The 16,010-nt window shown below is 36.5% G+C and overlaps 1 protein-coding gene across 10 annotated transcripts in view; it reads right to left on the reverse strand.

Moving 5' to 3' along the window:
• The window catches only part of MAMDC2 (MAM domain containing 2), a 401,951-nt gene that overhangs the window by 288,202 nt on the left and 97,739 nt on the right, over nt 1-16,010 (reverse strand). For all 10 annotated transcript variants that reach the window (XM_027041065.2, XM_053205285.1, XM_027041067.2 and 7 more), the window contains one exon: nt 3,557-3,614. In XM_027041065.2, the coding sequence (XP_026896866.1) occupies nt 3,557-3,614 (58 nt within the window). The remainder of the gene's footprint in view (nt 1-3,556; nt 3,615-16,010) is intronic.

Raw genomic sequence — 16,010 nt, forward strand, 5'->3', positions numbered from 1 at the left:
ACTTCCTGAGTTTTCTCTCTGCCTGGACTAATTCTTTTCCTTACTCATTCTGAGTGTGTTCAGTAAACTCTCCATCATTATACTTGGCTCACTTGTCCTTTATTCTAAAAGCTCATGTACCCCATAAACAGCCAGTCTTGGACCAATCTTCTAATGTACCTTCTCTGTAAGTTTTCCTCTATTTTGGTTCTTTGGAAGAAGGAGGGGGAAGCTTTTAAGAGAAAGTATCTTTCATTGAAATTGGGATGGGCCATAATAGCCATAATGAATACCTAACATAAAAGGTGGAGTTTTGAGGAAGTACCTTCCAATTCTCTTCCATTTCTCCTTAAAAATGATTTCATAGCTTCCTAATATTCTGTGTTAATTTACTCATACCTAGAGCTATAGGATGATAATTTGCTTCACTTTAGAACTCCTATAATGCTATCCCACTTTATGCAAATATCAATTAAACAAATATAAAAAAATGATAATATAAAAATTAAGTCTCAATTCATGCACAAAATTTGAAATATGAATCCAAATATTTTAAGATTTCTTCAGGAATTGCATAATTGCAAAGGCAATAGCCTGAGAATGGTGTAGTGTGTTTATGCTAGGTCCACACGGTTTAGACTCTAGCAAGAAAAAATATTCTTTCTTTTGTCAGTATTTTATGAATCATACACTTGTTTATATGCACAGTAACTTCTATGTCAGAGTTCAGTCATTATTTTACTGTTATTTAACCATTTGCTCTCATTACAATTAAAAAAAATTTTTGTATCCTATAACAATGTAACAAGGTAAGCATTCATTAAATGGGGGCGCTGGGAGCAGTGCTAAAAATATGCCTCCAGGTCAATTACTTTGGCATGGAACTTAGAAGTGAATGAACAAAATTCTAAATAAAACCACGGAACTGCCATGGCACACTGTTAATGTGGACACAAGCAACATGAGAAACATTAGAAATAATGCTGAAATATTAAAAGCACAAACATACAACACAATGGCTAAAGATTTATGCACCCTAAGAATACAGCTCACATTCTTAATATTTATGCCTATGGAGAAATTAGTCCTTTGAATTTTGTGAGTTTTTAATTATGTGTCTTGCAACTGCCTTTTGTTTAGAGATGCAGTCAGATCCCATGTATATAAGGAAATGGACCTGAACTGCATTTTTAAATAATATATTTATTGCCTTGTGGTTTTTCTAATCAGAAAAGCCACCATGCTTGTTGCATTGGAAAATTCTAAAATGTGTAAAGATGAAGAAATCACCTAGAATCTCACCATCCAATGTCCAAATTTACTAGCATTTTGACAGTTCCTTCAGGGTTTTTTTTCCTCGATATTTTTACATAGTGTTTATATGAATACACTATATCCATATAATAAACTGTAATATGTGTACAATTTTGTATGTTAATGTTTCTCTTAACCTTAAGTCAAGTTTTATCAAGACACTAAGAACCGTCTGTGGACATTATATAGGCTGCAAAATATCTCCTCATATGATTATAACATATTTAATTAGTAATACTCCTCATACTAAAATATTAGGTACTTTCCAAGTTTTGTCATTACAAATAATTCAGTGATGAGTATCCTTGGATATGAGTTTTATCCCTAGTTGAGTTATTTTTATCTGAGGAAGTTTCTTAGAAGGAAAATTATTAGATCAAATAGTATCTTGATATATATTGCCAAATTCTTTTCCAGTAAGATTAAAACAACTTCCTGGCAACAGATAAAAGTATCCATTTTACCCCATCTTCAGCCCATTAAGTATTATTATTTCTAAAAATATTGCCAATTTTATTAGCAAATATTTTTATTCTTTTAATTCAGATCTTTTATTATTTGTAAATAATATATTTACAAATAGCTACATTTATTAGCTAGTTGCTTATATTTCCTGCTTTGTAAATTGTCTATATATGTCCGTTAGTCATTCTTCTAGGTTCTCAACATTTTTCCTTCCAATATGTATAAGTTCTTTATGTATTAGGCATTAATCCATAGATATCATATTTTATTTTTTGATGGTTTGAATGCTCTTTTTTAATGAGAAAAAATAAATAAGAATACGACATATAATAAAGTTAGTATCATGAATCTTGTACTTCCCTAAATTGGCTATATCACTGTTTCAAAAACTTTTGATTATTCTCATCTGTTTATTCTTTCAAAAAATTCTTACAATCTTACAGTTCTAACAGAAAACAAAATCCATTGGGATTTTCAATATAATTAAATGTATGAATTTAATTCATAATTAACTTAGCTTTCCACTCTCCCAAAATGGTTCTTATTCCCTTGTATTCAATATTTCTGTCTCACTTATCTTTGGATGTATTTTTTTTTAAATAAACTTAATGGCTTCAAACAACAATTTATTATTATCTTCTTGGAATCTTTCATGGGCTGCAGTCAGATGGCATCTGGAGCTGCTGTCCAGACTCAATGGGGCTGTATGTCCAATATGGCTTCCTCACTCATCAGTCAAGCTCATCAGCGTTCCTCCTCATGGCCCCTCCTTCCAGCAAAGTACCTCGATTTCTTACATGGTAACACCGAGCTCCAAGAGTTGGAGGCAGTCTTCTTCAGTCTAGTCCAGATCTGGCACAGTGTCACTTACCATGTTCTATTGATCAAATCTGTTACCTGACAGCTTAGATTCAGAAGGTGGAGTATCATTCACCTTGTCCTGGAGAAGTGGCCTGTGCAAAGTCCCCCTTTGGAGACAAACTACCAACCACACTTTCTTTATTGATCTTTATTTGGTCTAGAATTTTCTTCACAAAAGTTTTTGAAATTTGTGTTGCTATAGTAATTTGTACATTTTTTTCTCATAGTTTACTAAGCAGTTAGGGCTGATATGAAGGAAAGATCTTGTTTTTTGATATACTTATTTTGTATTCAATTGCCTTACTAGATGGTCTTATTTATTCTAATTACTCCTCAGTTTAATATTTTAGTTCTCCTAAGAAGATAATCATACTCTCTGAAAATAAAGATGGCTTTTTCTCTTTTTCAATAGTTAAATACTACCTATTGTACCAGTCAAGACTTTCATAACAAGACTAATAATAGGAGGCATCCTTGTTTGGTTTCTGTTGTATAATTTTTTAAGTACAAGTATATTGAAGTTATAAACTGGACATATTTTATCAACATACACATCTCCCAGAGCTAAATTAAACTACTTATTTTTATGTGTCAATGCAATACAAATGAATAGAAAGGTAGGTTTTTATTTCACATAAATTGAATTCAGGGAAGGGGCCAATAAAACAAGATGAGGAAGAAAACAACTAATATATTTTGGACACTGCAATATTTTCTTCCTGATATCTATAAACTTCCAAAAAGAAATCATAGCCATAAAACATTCCACTGACTCCCACAAATAGCTAATATCTCTAAATAAATATAAAACATCATAAATTTCTGCAATTTGTCCTTTCTTCCCAAGCTTGACTATTTATACTAGAAATAAAGAATCATTTTAAGTACATAAATAAATAAGTATTAGAATAGGGCTTTTCAGCCATCTTATACTCACAAGTGGCTGATAATCATATGGTGGAGCATAGTCTTCAGCATATGTTGTCAATGCACACCTAAGAGGGATAAGTCAATATGTGAGAAAAGAACAACCCCAAAAAGAATGATATTTAAGATGGTTAGTGCTATCTGCTTTACATGAAATAAAAACATTTCAAGGAGGATTGGTCCTAATAAAAATGTTAAAACCTACAACTGGAGCACCTGGGTGGCTCAGTTGGTTGAACTTCCGACTTTGCCTCAGGTCATGAACTCACGGTTTGTGGGTTCCAGCCCCACATCAGGCTTTGTGCTGACAGCAGGGAGCCTGCTTGTGAGTCTCTGTCTCCCTCTCTCTCTCTCTCTCTGCCCCTCTTCCGCTTGTGCTCTTTCTCTCTCTGTCTCCCTCTCTCAAAAATAAACATTAAAAAAAAAAAACCCTACAACTATCCCAGACCTTGTTTATAGCATTATCTACCACTATAGGATGCCCTTCCTTCAATTACTTCCAATTCAGTACCACTTACTACTCTCCTGTACTAATGATATGCTACCAAGCCCAAGTCCCTGAGCTTAGGTGCATTCCAGACTTTTGGGATTCTCTTTACCATTTGCTTTCTGCGTCTCAAACCCTTTTGACTCTATGCCCCATGTTCGCTGCTAGATGACAGCTGAAGGAGATAATAGAAGACAACCAGGTGGACCGAGATTATATAGCTTCCCTAACCTCCACCCAATTAAACACAGAGCAATGCTGAATAAATATATCCTCCCTTCCCCAAGTCTACAAGCACAGCCAAGCTCCAAGGGGAAACCCTGAGGTGCCCGAAATGAGGACGATGCTCACTAGAATGACAAGCTGTAAGATGATATGCCAAGACTAGAAGGTAGAGTGTGGGCTGCATATGAAGGGCCGGAGACATGGCTTTGGGGTCACAGAAGGCACAGAAGGCTGTCCTACTCACAGCCAGGAGTCTGTAAAGTCTGTAACCTCAAATAAAAGAAATCAAAGAAATTCCAGCCACCAGTTTAGGGAAACTTGCAAGAAAGCTTCTCTGTTTAGAACTCAGCGTGGGACAAAAATTATTCTCCAATGAGATATAATTAAATAAAATAAAATAAATTAAATAAATAAAGCCCTACTTCTGTTTCTGGCAGTATTATGGGACTAGACAGTCAAAGAAACTCTTCTGAGAATTGCACACCTAAACATATTGGGCACAAGGAAATTTAAACATTTTAATGCTTGGCTATGCTGGTGAGAAAGAGAATTCAATAAGTAAAAGAATTCCAAAATAACAAGGAAGTCAAACTCAGAATGGTTATTGGGTACAGGTGCTAATATTTTACTTGGTGATAACCACCAGTTCCTTCAGGGCTTTCATGGTGTGGTTTCCAGAGTAGTAGTATTAGCATTACCCGGAAACCTGCTAGGAATACAAACAAGTGGGTCCCAACCCCAATCTGCTGAGTTAGAAAGCTGGGGGTAGGGCCCTGTGGCCTGTGTTAACAAGCCCTCTAACTGATGCTGACGCACACTCAAGTTTGAATACTGGCAGTTAAAAGAACAAATACTAGAAATGTAATTTTCAAACTAGCAAGTAAATTTTTAAATTTTTATTATTTTTTTAAATCTAAGTTTGTTAACATATAGTGTAGTAATGGTTCCAGGAGTAGAATTTAGTGATTCATCACTTACATATAACACCCGGTGCTCATCCCAACAAGTGCCCTCCTTACTGTTATCCACTTTGCCCATCCTCCCACCCAACACTCCTTCATCAACCCTTAGTTTGTTCCCTGTATTTAAGAGTCTCTTATGGTTTGCCTCTTTCTCTATTTTTATCTTATTTTTCCTTCCCTTCCCCTATGTTCATCTGTTTTGTTTTTTAAATTCCACATATGAGTGAAATCATATGCTATTTATCTTTCTCTGACTGACTTATTTCACTTAGCATAATACACTCTAGTTCCATCCATGGTGTTGCAAATGGCAAGATTTCATTCTTTTTGATCACTGAGTAATATTCATTGTGTATAATAACACATCTTCTATATCCATTTATCAGTCAATGGACATTTGGGCTCTTTCCATACTTTGGCTATTGTTGATAGTGCTGGTATAAACATTGGGGTGCATGTGCCCTTTTGAGTCAGCATTTTTGCATCCTTTGGATAAATACTTAGTAGTGCGATTGCTGGGTTGTAGGGTAGTTCAATTTTTAATTTTTTGAGGAACCTCCATACTGTTGCAAGTAATTTTTTTAAAGACCAATCTAATAAGAAGAAAAGAATAAAAGGAAGAAATGAAAATCATTTTTGCTTATAAGACAAATTAAAATCATAAAAATAAAATTAAATGCCTTTGCAAATACAATGAAAGTAAAAGGGTTAAACTCATCAGTGAAAATATTTTCTTAGACTTAAACCGAACATCATATTGTATTATATAGTACAACTCTATGCGTCTATACCTAGAATAAATTATTTTCAAAGGAAGTTTGAAAATAAAAGGATATAAAAAGGTATATCCAGAAAATATTAACCAAAAGCAAGTTAGTATTCTTATATTAATATCACATGTAATCAACTTTGAGTCAAAAGTTATTAGTAATAAAGATCATTATGTATTGATTAAAGGAACAAACACCAGGAAGATCCTAAGTCAAGAAACCTAACAACACAGAATGTGTAAGTCAAAAAATGACAGAATCACAAAGATAAAATGACCAATCCACAGTCAGGACAAGATTGTTACACTTTCCTAGATCCTTTGTTTCCTTAAACCCAAATATCTACATATATCCTCCAAAATCTGGTGATAACCACCCGTTTCTTCAGGGCTTTCATGGTGTGGTGTCCAGAGTAGTAGTATTTGCATTACCCAGAAACCTGCTAGGAATACAAACAAGTGTGTCCCAACCCCGATCTGCAAAAGCAAATAAAATCACACAATCACCCATGCCTAGTGCATAACAGTGGCTAGAGAAAACTACAAACTTCAGCACATGTGTATGTGGGAGAAAAATCCAAAATCAGTAGAGCCATATCCAAAGCCCATACTGGAGCAAAATCAGGTGGGTATTACATGGAAGAGAGGAGAGGGTGGCAAGTCCCTAATGGGGATGGAACACAGAAGACATCACCCCAGAAAAGAAAGCATCCTTCACTGATGGGAAATACTGAGAACAAGTCTGTGACTAGAGGATCTGAAGATTGGCTTTCCAAGAAAGAGGCTTGGAAAGTATTTAAGACCACAGTGGCAGTCTTGGGAAGGACCTGCCTCTGGGAAATTGGGAAGCAACTAGCAAGGTAAAGAAAAACAAGAATTCAAGCTCAGAAATGAAAGGTCCTAGAATCACCACTTTCAAAAAAGATGGCTTCAATAAAATATAGATCACTTCACTATTCCAACAGTAGAGGGCACTCTTGAACTAAGAGATTAATAAAACTGCCCAGACTTCTCACTCCTCAGAATTACCCGATTGCTGCTCTTCCAGGAAAATTCAACGTATGATAAACAGAGTAGTGCAATATCACTATGAGAAGAAAACAGTAAATCAAAATAAAGACTAAGCCGATGAAAACCTTTTCTATAAACATTCCCAAATAGAAACAAATTCTGGATTCTATTCTATGAATTGGAGATTCTAGAAAATGCAGTAAAGCAAGGAAAAGAAGTGTGAGTATAATAACTGGAATAAAAGAAACAAAATTCTTATTTTCCACATATAAGATTATCTACATTTTAAAAATCCAAGAGAATCTACAAATCATAACAACAGGCAAGTTTCAGGGAGGTTGTTGGATACAAGATCAATATACAAAAATAGCATACCCATACACCAACAACAAGAAATTAGAAAGCATAATTAAAGTCGAAATATCTCATTTATAACTGCAATAAAATCTCTAATTTTCCTATAGGAATGTATCTAACAGATTTAAAAGACATTTATGACAAAAATTTTTAAATCTGCTGAAGGACATAAAACAACCCCTTTATTTATAGGTGACTATTCAATATATGTTACATATACATATGTGTGTATGTATAATTTCTAAAAGGTTTACAATCTGACATTTTATATATAATTCTTGATTAAATTATGATTTGAATTTTCTATCACTCAAAAGACACCATAAACAGTGTTACAAGAGAATTCATAGACAAGAAGATATTTATTGAAAAATTAACTCAAATAATATCAATATCCAGAATAAATAAAAAAATCTTAGAAATCAATAAAAGACAGTATCCTATAGAAAAATGGACTAAGACTATAAATTCTTCACAGTAGAAGAAAACAAAATGGCTGTTAATATTTGAAAACAAATTCAGGCTTAATATTCAGTCTTAACTTCAGCAGTGAAATGCAAAGTAAAACAGTAAGTTACCATTTAATATCCATTTGGTAAAAATTAAAAATCTCTACACTGTTTGTAAGGATATGAAAGTATGAGCATGTTCATACATTACTAGTGGCAATATCTTACAGAAATGAAGGTGCATATATCTTAACTAGCAATTATATTTCTAAGTATTAAGAAATCCTTGCACATATACTCAAGAAGACATACATAATATTCAATGCAGCCTTATTTGTAACAGTGTAAAACTGGAAGCTAATGTCCATCAATATGGTGAATATATTGTGAATATATGGTGAATCTATAAGTCATGATAAATGGTATTTTTTAAAAAAATAAGAATTTTCACCATCAATATGGTGAATATATTGTGAATATATGGTGAATCTATAAGTCATGATAAATGGTCTTTTTTAAAAAATAAGAAGCAAACATGGCAAAGATATCAACTTACATTATAACTAGGAAATAAGTAGATGGAGTCTGAAGAGTATTTAAATGGAAATATTACATAATCTTAAAATGTTTAAGTGTTAATAGATGATGGTGAACTTATTTCTCTACCCCATCCTCATCCAAAGTTACAACTCAAATGATACAATTATCAGTCAAATAGAGTGATGCTTTGGGCAGGCCAACCTCGCAAAGCAGCTTTGCGCATCTCTCAACCCACTTAAAGCACTTAATGGGCAGAAACCCATTCCACCAAGCTCAGGTCCTTCTCTCTTTCTTTATTATCACCTCCCAGCACAGAGTCTGATACAAGGTAGGCACTGAGAAATATGAATTAAATGAATAAAGCAATTAAAATAAAATTAGAATATAAAAAGATAGAGATTTACTACAAAACTCAAAGTAAATAAAGGTGGAGGGTTAAAATATTCAGTTATCTTTTTGAAAATGCAATGTGGCTCAACAAAATGGAAACTTTTATAATAGTGAATGATGAATTCAGTCAGTCAGCTATAAACTCTTTGTGATCACCCACCTCCCCCAAGCATTTCAATCTGAAAAACAGGGCAACAATCTTGAAGTGATATATTTTGTCCAATTTGAAACAAGATGGTCTTTTGAAAATAAAACCATAGATCTTCCTCTTCGATATCAGCTGAAGGCTATAGCCAAATAAATAATATAATGAAAGAATAAATCCCTTAGAAGAGAAATGGTCTTCAGAGAAACTCAAGAAAGCAAGAGATGAGGAAACTAAGGGAGGCATGTGTTCTAGGCACAAGGAAGAGGTGTCCTGGCTCATAAATAGACCTCTCTGGAAGGTTCTGGGAGCAGAGCTGCAATACATCAATGTCAGTGTTCCAGTCTGATTATGACAGCTAACAGTGACTTTAGCTCATTGTCTGGAATCACCTCAAGCCAGCCTTGTGTCACATGTCCCTGCTCTACCACTCCATAACTACCCACAGCTGATAGGTCTAAACATCAGCTCCTAGTTCAGATTTCATCAGGGCTCTGCCATGGGATTTCTTACTAGAGATGAATGGGAAAGAGTCAGTCCCTCTTCTGTGATAAGAACCATGGGATGTAAAGTACCTCCCCTCAGAAGGAGAAAAGGAAGCCAACAGGGAGAGAATCCTGGTTCTAATTCCAGTAGTCTTGGAAGCCCAACTCTTCCAAGGACTTTCCCAGAGTTCCATCTGGTAATTCAAACTCCTATACTAAACTCTCCTTTTGACTCAAGGTCATTTTAATTGTGCAATTTTTACTTACAACTGAAAGAGTCCCACTATAATCAGGTAGTCAGGATCTGAGGCCATTGATTATTGTAATCTTATAACTAACTCACACACTCTGAACAACACTCTGATTATACGTTGCCTTCCTATCCTTTTTTTTTTTTTTTCCAAGAGAATCCTTTTGTTAAGGCTGACATGACTGGTATGCTTGAACATTTTATTTCCCATTATAAATTAACTAATTAGAATAATGGCTTTTCTTGTGAGTTTAATGAGCATAAGTCAGTCTTCATGAGTCAGATAAATTCTGAAGCACAGATGAAATTGTCTTTCTGGAAATGTAAAACTGAAGACCAGATGCTGATAAATTTACCAATATAATGCCATGCTGTAAGAACGTTTGGAAAGTGGACAGCTGGCTTTCACCCGGCACCACCCACAGTTTGCCACACATGCCCTCTTCAACCTTTAATGGTTGTAAGGTAGAGAACTGCTAAAGGTGTTCTGCAAGATGAAAAAGGAAAAGAAGTCTGATATTGAAGTTTTTATTAAAGCCATGATATTAGTTAAAATGCCTACAACTACACCAACCTCTATGGTAACATGTGTAAATCTGACAAGATGAAATACCAAAACCCAGGGAATCACAATTTCTTAAACCTGGAAGAAATTTAAAGGTCAACCACTTCTTTTCTGTTTTGTCTGGAGGACAAGCAGATATTTTACCCAGCTTCCCAGCAACCAGAACAAGGGCATGTGACATCTATCTACTCAGCAAATCAGACCGTCCCACCTAAGAGTCTGAATCTGAGTAAGTGACTCAAAAAAGCAGAGAATTAATTTGGAATTAATCCCATTTCCGGCAGCAGTAGAAACAGCATCTGTTATTTAGGATGAGGAGAGGCCCATGGCAATGGATTCTACTTGACTCCATGTGGTAGGATGGAAGGGGAGGTTACAACCACTCTGGGAAGTTCTGTCTCATTCTTAACAGAAATCATCATTCTTTTTTAATCTCGGATCTACCTAAGGAATGAAGCCATACAGAGCAAATCTGATAGTTCTTCCACATCTGCTGAATGCTGCCCTCCCCCTTTTTAATCTATCACTTATTTACTCTCAAACTTCCCCAGCTGTGTAATTCTCATCTCAATATGTTCAGTTAATTTTACTTCTTGCGAAAATTTCTCTTGGAGACTTCTGCTCTGGTCTCAGGAGATTCTTCGCCCAACCTGTGACACAGCTGGCTCATGGGTGAGCCTTAGTCCTGGGGATAACTGCCTCTGCTCTCATTGAAGGATTTTCTATTTTAGGGGGCCCTTATCTTTTTCTACCTTTGTTTACTCCCTCTTTTTTTAAATCATTAGCATAGAGTGTTATGTTAGTTTCAGGTGTCCAATATAATGATTCAACGATTCCATACATTACTCAGTGCTCATCAAGGTAAGTGTGCTCTTAATCCTGTTTATCTATTTCACTCATCCTCCCACCCACCTCCCCTATGGCAACCACTCGTTAGTTCTTTGTATTTAAGAGCTGGGTTTTTTTGCTAGTCTCTTTTTTCTTTGTTTATTCATTTGTTTTGTTTCTTAAATTCCACCTATGAATGAAATCATACCATATTTGTCCTTCTCTGACTTACTTCACTTAGCATTATACTCTCTAGGTCCATCCTACAAATCAATCTCAAAGAAGCTAGAGGGCAAGAGGTGGAAAGAACAGATGAAATGGCAGACAATTTGAATCTGCTTGTATTCCTGATCCAAGCCAAGCCCTTGCTAAGTTTCCTAGCAGTTTGGAAGCAGTTCTCGCCTTCTGTCAAGAACACAGACTTATAAACCCAGAGATTCTAGTGTCCTCTTGACTATCAAGTGGACTTGGGGTCTTGAGCAAGCCATTTAAACCCTCTACATCTTATTTACCCCCATTAGTATCTCTTCCATAAATACTTAGAGACTAGACAGATTAATTAATGGAAAATTGGATTCTTTGATTATCTCTGTGCTTTGATTTCCTTGTTTATACAATTAAGAAAATACAGACTCATATGACCTTGTGTAAATTTAGGAGTGGATAATGCATATGAAATACTTTGAAGGAAATGGAGCACTCTACACAATTAAGCATGAAACGCAATGTACTATAGTGGTTAAGGACACAAACTCTGCAGTCAGACAGACCAGACCTGAGTTTTAAAACCCAGCTCTGGTGCTTCCTAGGCTAAGGAAATTTTGGGAAGTTATTTTACCTCTCTGAGCCCCTTTTTTAATGGAGATAGCTGCAGTGTCTATCTCAAATAATGAGAATTAAATGAAATAAGGCATATAAAGCCCTTAGCTCAGTGCCAGACACACAGTATGTGCTCATTGACATAAGAAGAAAAAGCGATACTGCAAGGATACTAATTAGAGAGTGGAAGAACATGGTTCTCTTTGCATTTTACTTGAAATATTCAAGCTGCTGAATGGATTGAAAGGGACAAGACTGGAGGCAGAGGAACTAGTTAGGACACTTATATTTGCAACTGAATCTGGGTCACTGACCTCGCTCATGCTCCAGTGTCAACTATCCACCTGCTATCTGGTATTTTCTCTTCCTCTTACCTTCACTGCCTCAATGAATGGCCCCATTAACCCCCAGGTGCCTAAGCCAGAGGCCTGGGAATCAACCTTGAGTCTTCTCTACCCTTATAACTAATCAGTTACCAAGTAAATGTCTATTCCTCTCTCTTAATATATCTAAAATATGAAATCTTTTCCTCCACACCACTATTACTAGAGGTCAGGACCTTATCATCTTTTGCCTTAGTTAGTTCAATAGCCTTCTCACTGCAGTCCCAGTCACTTACAATTTGCCTTCTGCTTTTTAAACACAAATCTGATCATTTCTACCCCATACTTGAAAACCTTTCACTCTTGCCTTCATGATAAAGTTCAAATTCTTTTTTTTTACATTTGTTTATCTTTGAGACAGAGAGAGAGACAGAGCATGAACAGGAGAGGGGCAGAGAGAGAGGGAGACACAGAACTGAAACAGGCTCCAGGCTCTGAGCTGTCAGCACAGAGCCCGACGTGGGGCTCGAACTCACGGACTGTGAGATCATGACCCGAGCCAAAGTTCGACGCTTAACCGACCGAGCCACCCTGGCGCCCCAAAGTTCAAATTCTTTAACATAGCTTTCAGGCCCTACCTGCTTTGTCCCCAACATCTTTCTCCAACTTTGGATGCTATCACTGAAAACTTGTACTCTATGAACCAAGACATGCCCATCACAGGTACCATTATCCCCTGCCCTAAATCCCTGTCTAGGGTGCCCTTCTCTCCTGTTGATCTGGCTGACTCTAGCTCAAACTTCATGACTCAGCTTAGGTTTCACATCTACCTGGAAGCCTTTTCTAACCTTCCAAATCTGAGTTATGTTCTCCTCTTGCATCCTCTGTTCACCCTAGCATGTTGCAACGTGTAGGTTGGCTTATTCAACAACTATTCCAGCCTCCCTTCTTGTGTGTCTTTCTCTACTTAGAAGACTCTTGTAGCCAAGGGTGGCCATCTAGTAGATGAAGAATGATGGTTCTGAGGGGGTTTCCCTTTACCTTTTCACTTTCCCATTTCTTCCTTTCTAGAACAGATTCATGATGTTGGGAGGCACAGCAACCCTCCTGACACTATGAGGATGAAAGCTTCCTGCAAAACTTGTAGAGAAGAAAGACAAAAATGCCCTGCATCATTGATGACACCATGTAGCTGCTATACCAGTCTTTTCTTTTAAGTTAATTTTTTTTCTAGAGAGAGGGAGGGACAGAGAGAGCATGCATGTGGGGGAGAGGCAGAGAGAAAATCCCAGGCAGGCTCCATGCTCAGCCCACAGTGGGGCTCGATCCCACAAACTGTGAGACCATGCTTAACCGACTGAGCCACCCAGGTGCCCCGGTGACATTCCAGTCTTAACTCCCTTATATTTCATGACTAAATTCCTTAATTATTCAAGTTACTACTAGTGAGGTTTTCTGTTACTTTCAGCCAAGGGTATTCCTTACTGATACATGAGTACTGATTGGTTATTTTTCTGTCTCATGTATTAGACAGCGAGCTACTTCAGGAATGGGTGTCTTTTGTCTCTATATTCCTAATACCTAATTGTTCCTAATTCATAGTAGCCACTCATTATGTCGAAAAGATGAATTCAGATATGTGGAACAAACATAATTTCCTCAGGACTAATAATTTTTGCAAGCCATTTTGAAGGGCAATGTAAGCCTTATCTATTAAGGTAATAATTTAACTATGAAAGTGCTAAATATAGAATCAAATTAAACACAGATAGCAGCAAAGATTTCCATAATGCTGTAAAATTCTTGTTCCTATGAAACCACTTCTATGGCTCAAAGATGCACAGTACAGTACTATCCACTGAGACTCACTGAAGACTTCAAGTAATTATAGCATTATGACAACCACATAAATTTCCAATATTATAAAGAGAAATACTAGTAATGCAGTCTCACCATTATGTGGAATAAAAGGAAATGTCAGGATTAAATATAAATTCCATAATATTAACATTTTGAAAATCTTTGCCACTCATTTGTTTCATGACCTCATCAATCCCAAAATTTGAACTGCTTGTATTCCCAATGGATTAGCAATGACACAAATTCACCTGTAGCCCAAATAAAGGTAGAAGCAGCCATATAATCATGGTAGTTAGAGACATGAAGCTTATTTCAGTTATCTACTACTATGGTGTATAAGTTAGTGGCTTAAAATAACAACTATTTTATTATCTCTGATTATTCTGTGGGATGACTGGGCTCAGCTGTGTAGTGTTTTGGTCCATGTGATGTTGCTGAGACCTACAGTCATCCAGGTACTTGAATGGATGGAAAGATCCAAGATAGCTCATTCTCATGCCTGGCAGTTGGTTTTGTCTGTTGTCTGGGAGCTTAGTTGGAGCTGTCAACAGATGCCTTGGTTCTCTTCCATGTGTCTTGGGCTTCTCACAGCATGTTGGCTAGAGGCCAAGAATCAGAAAGTAGAAACTACCAGTCTCATAAGGTCTGCTCTCTGATGTCCCAGAGCATCACTTCTGCTACATTCCATTGATCAAAATGAGTCACAAGGCCAGCCCAAATTCATAAGACAGGAAAATGACCTCTGTCTCTTAATGGGAGCTGTGGCATGCATGCACAGAGAAGGAAGGGATTGTTTCTGGGGACTAGAGACCAAATAAGTAAATTGAATAAAGCTGTCTTCATAATTTTATCTTGAGGGCCTCACTGAGCACACCTGGGTATGCAAATAAACTTGAACTTTAATTTGGTAGGTGTAGTGTGAATGGCTATTCTAATGAAGTTAGATACAATACAGACAGGTATGGTCTGAGTCAGCCATGAATCCACTATGATGCCAAAACTTTGGATCTAACAAGCACTATATCGGGTGCTTTCACATAAATTTTCTTATTAAATTTTATGAATTACCCTGAAAGGATAGCAATAAAGTAGGTCATTGCTATCCACCATTAAAACACTCCTGTGCCAAGGCACACAAGCCAAGTCAGGACCTGAGCCATACCCCCAAATATTAACAGATGGGGAAGTGTCCCACCTACTTAGCTGTTTGGTTTCAATGTATGTCAGGTAACAGCAGATACCCTATATGCAGGAGTAGCACAAAGAGCAATAGCATTTAGGTTGACTCTGAAATCATTTCAGCAAATTTGACCAACTATAAAAGCCATTACCATTCAGCACCAGCCAAGCCACCCATTCCAGGCATCCCAGGTGAGTGAGATGAGCTCAGGCAGGTTTCTGCTTTACAGGGGGAAACTTCCAAACCAAATCCAAGGTATGTCTTAGGAACCAGTAGCCATATTATTTGAAAAATGAAAAAATTGAATCTAGAAATTTCAAGAGATAAAGAACCTTTCACCAGTATTTCCTTTAAATGGCTTGGTGCTCAAGACCTGGGCCTTGCCTAAATGGAGCAAATAACATCTCCATGTTCAGAGTTCTCTTAGTTGGCCTAGCATTCAAAGAGGCAGAAGAGAAGAGTGGCTAAGACCATGAGCTTTGGCCTTAGACAATCTCAGTCAAAATCCTGACTCATACTTGATTGCTCTGAAAGTTTGAACATGTTACTTGACTTCTCTGTGCTTTTGTTTTTCCCACCATAGAATGCAGATAATGTAGATGGAACCAAGTCGTATGAGTTTTGTAGGAAGTAAATGAGTTAGCAACATCAGAATGGTGCCTGACACATAATACATACTATATAAGTATTTGCTATCAGTTGTATTACTTAAAGTTATAAGTTATAGAAACCTAGCTCAAACTCAAGAAAAAAAAAAAAAAGAAGGAAAATACCAGCACATATAAAAAGAATACCATCAGAACAGTCTTTTTTTCCACA

Source organism: Acinonyx jubatus, chromosome D4 (genome assembly GCF_027475565.1).
Source record: "Acinonyx jubatus isolate Ajub_Pintada_27869175 chromosome D4, VMU_Ajub_asm_v1.0, whole genome shotgun sequence".
NCBI lineage: Eukaryota > Metazoa > Chordata > Mammalia > Carnivora > Felidae > Acinonyx > Acinonyx jubatus.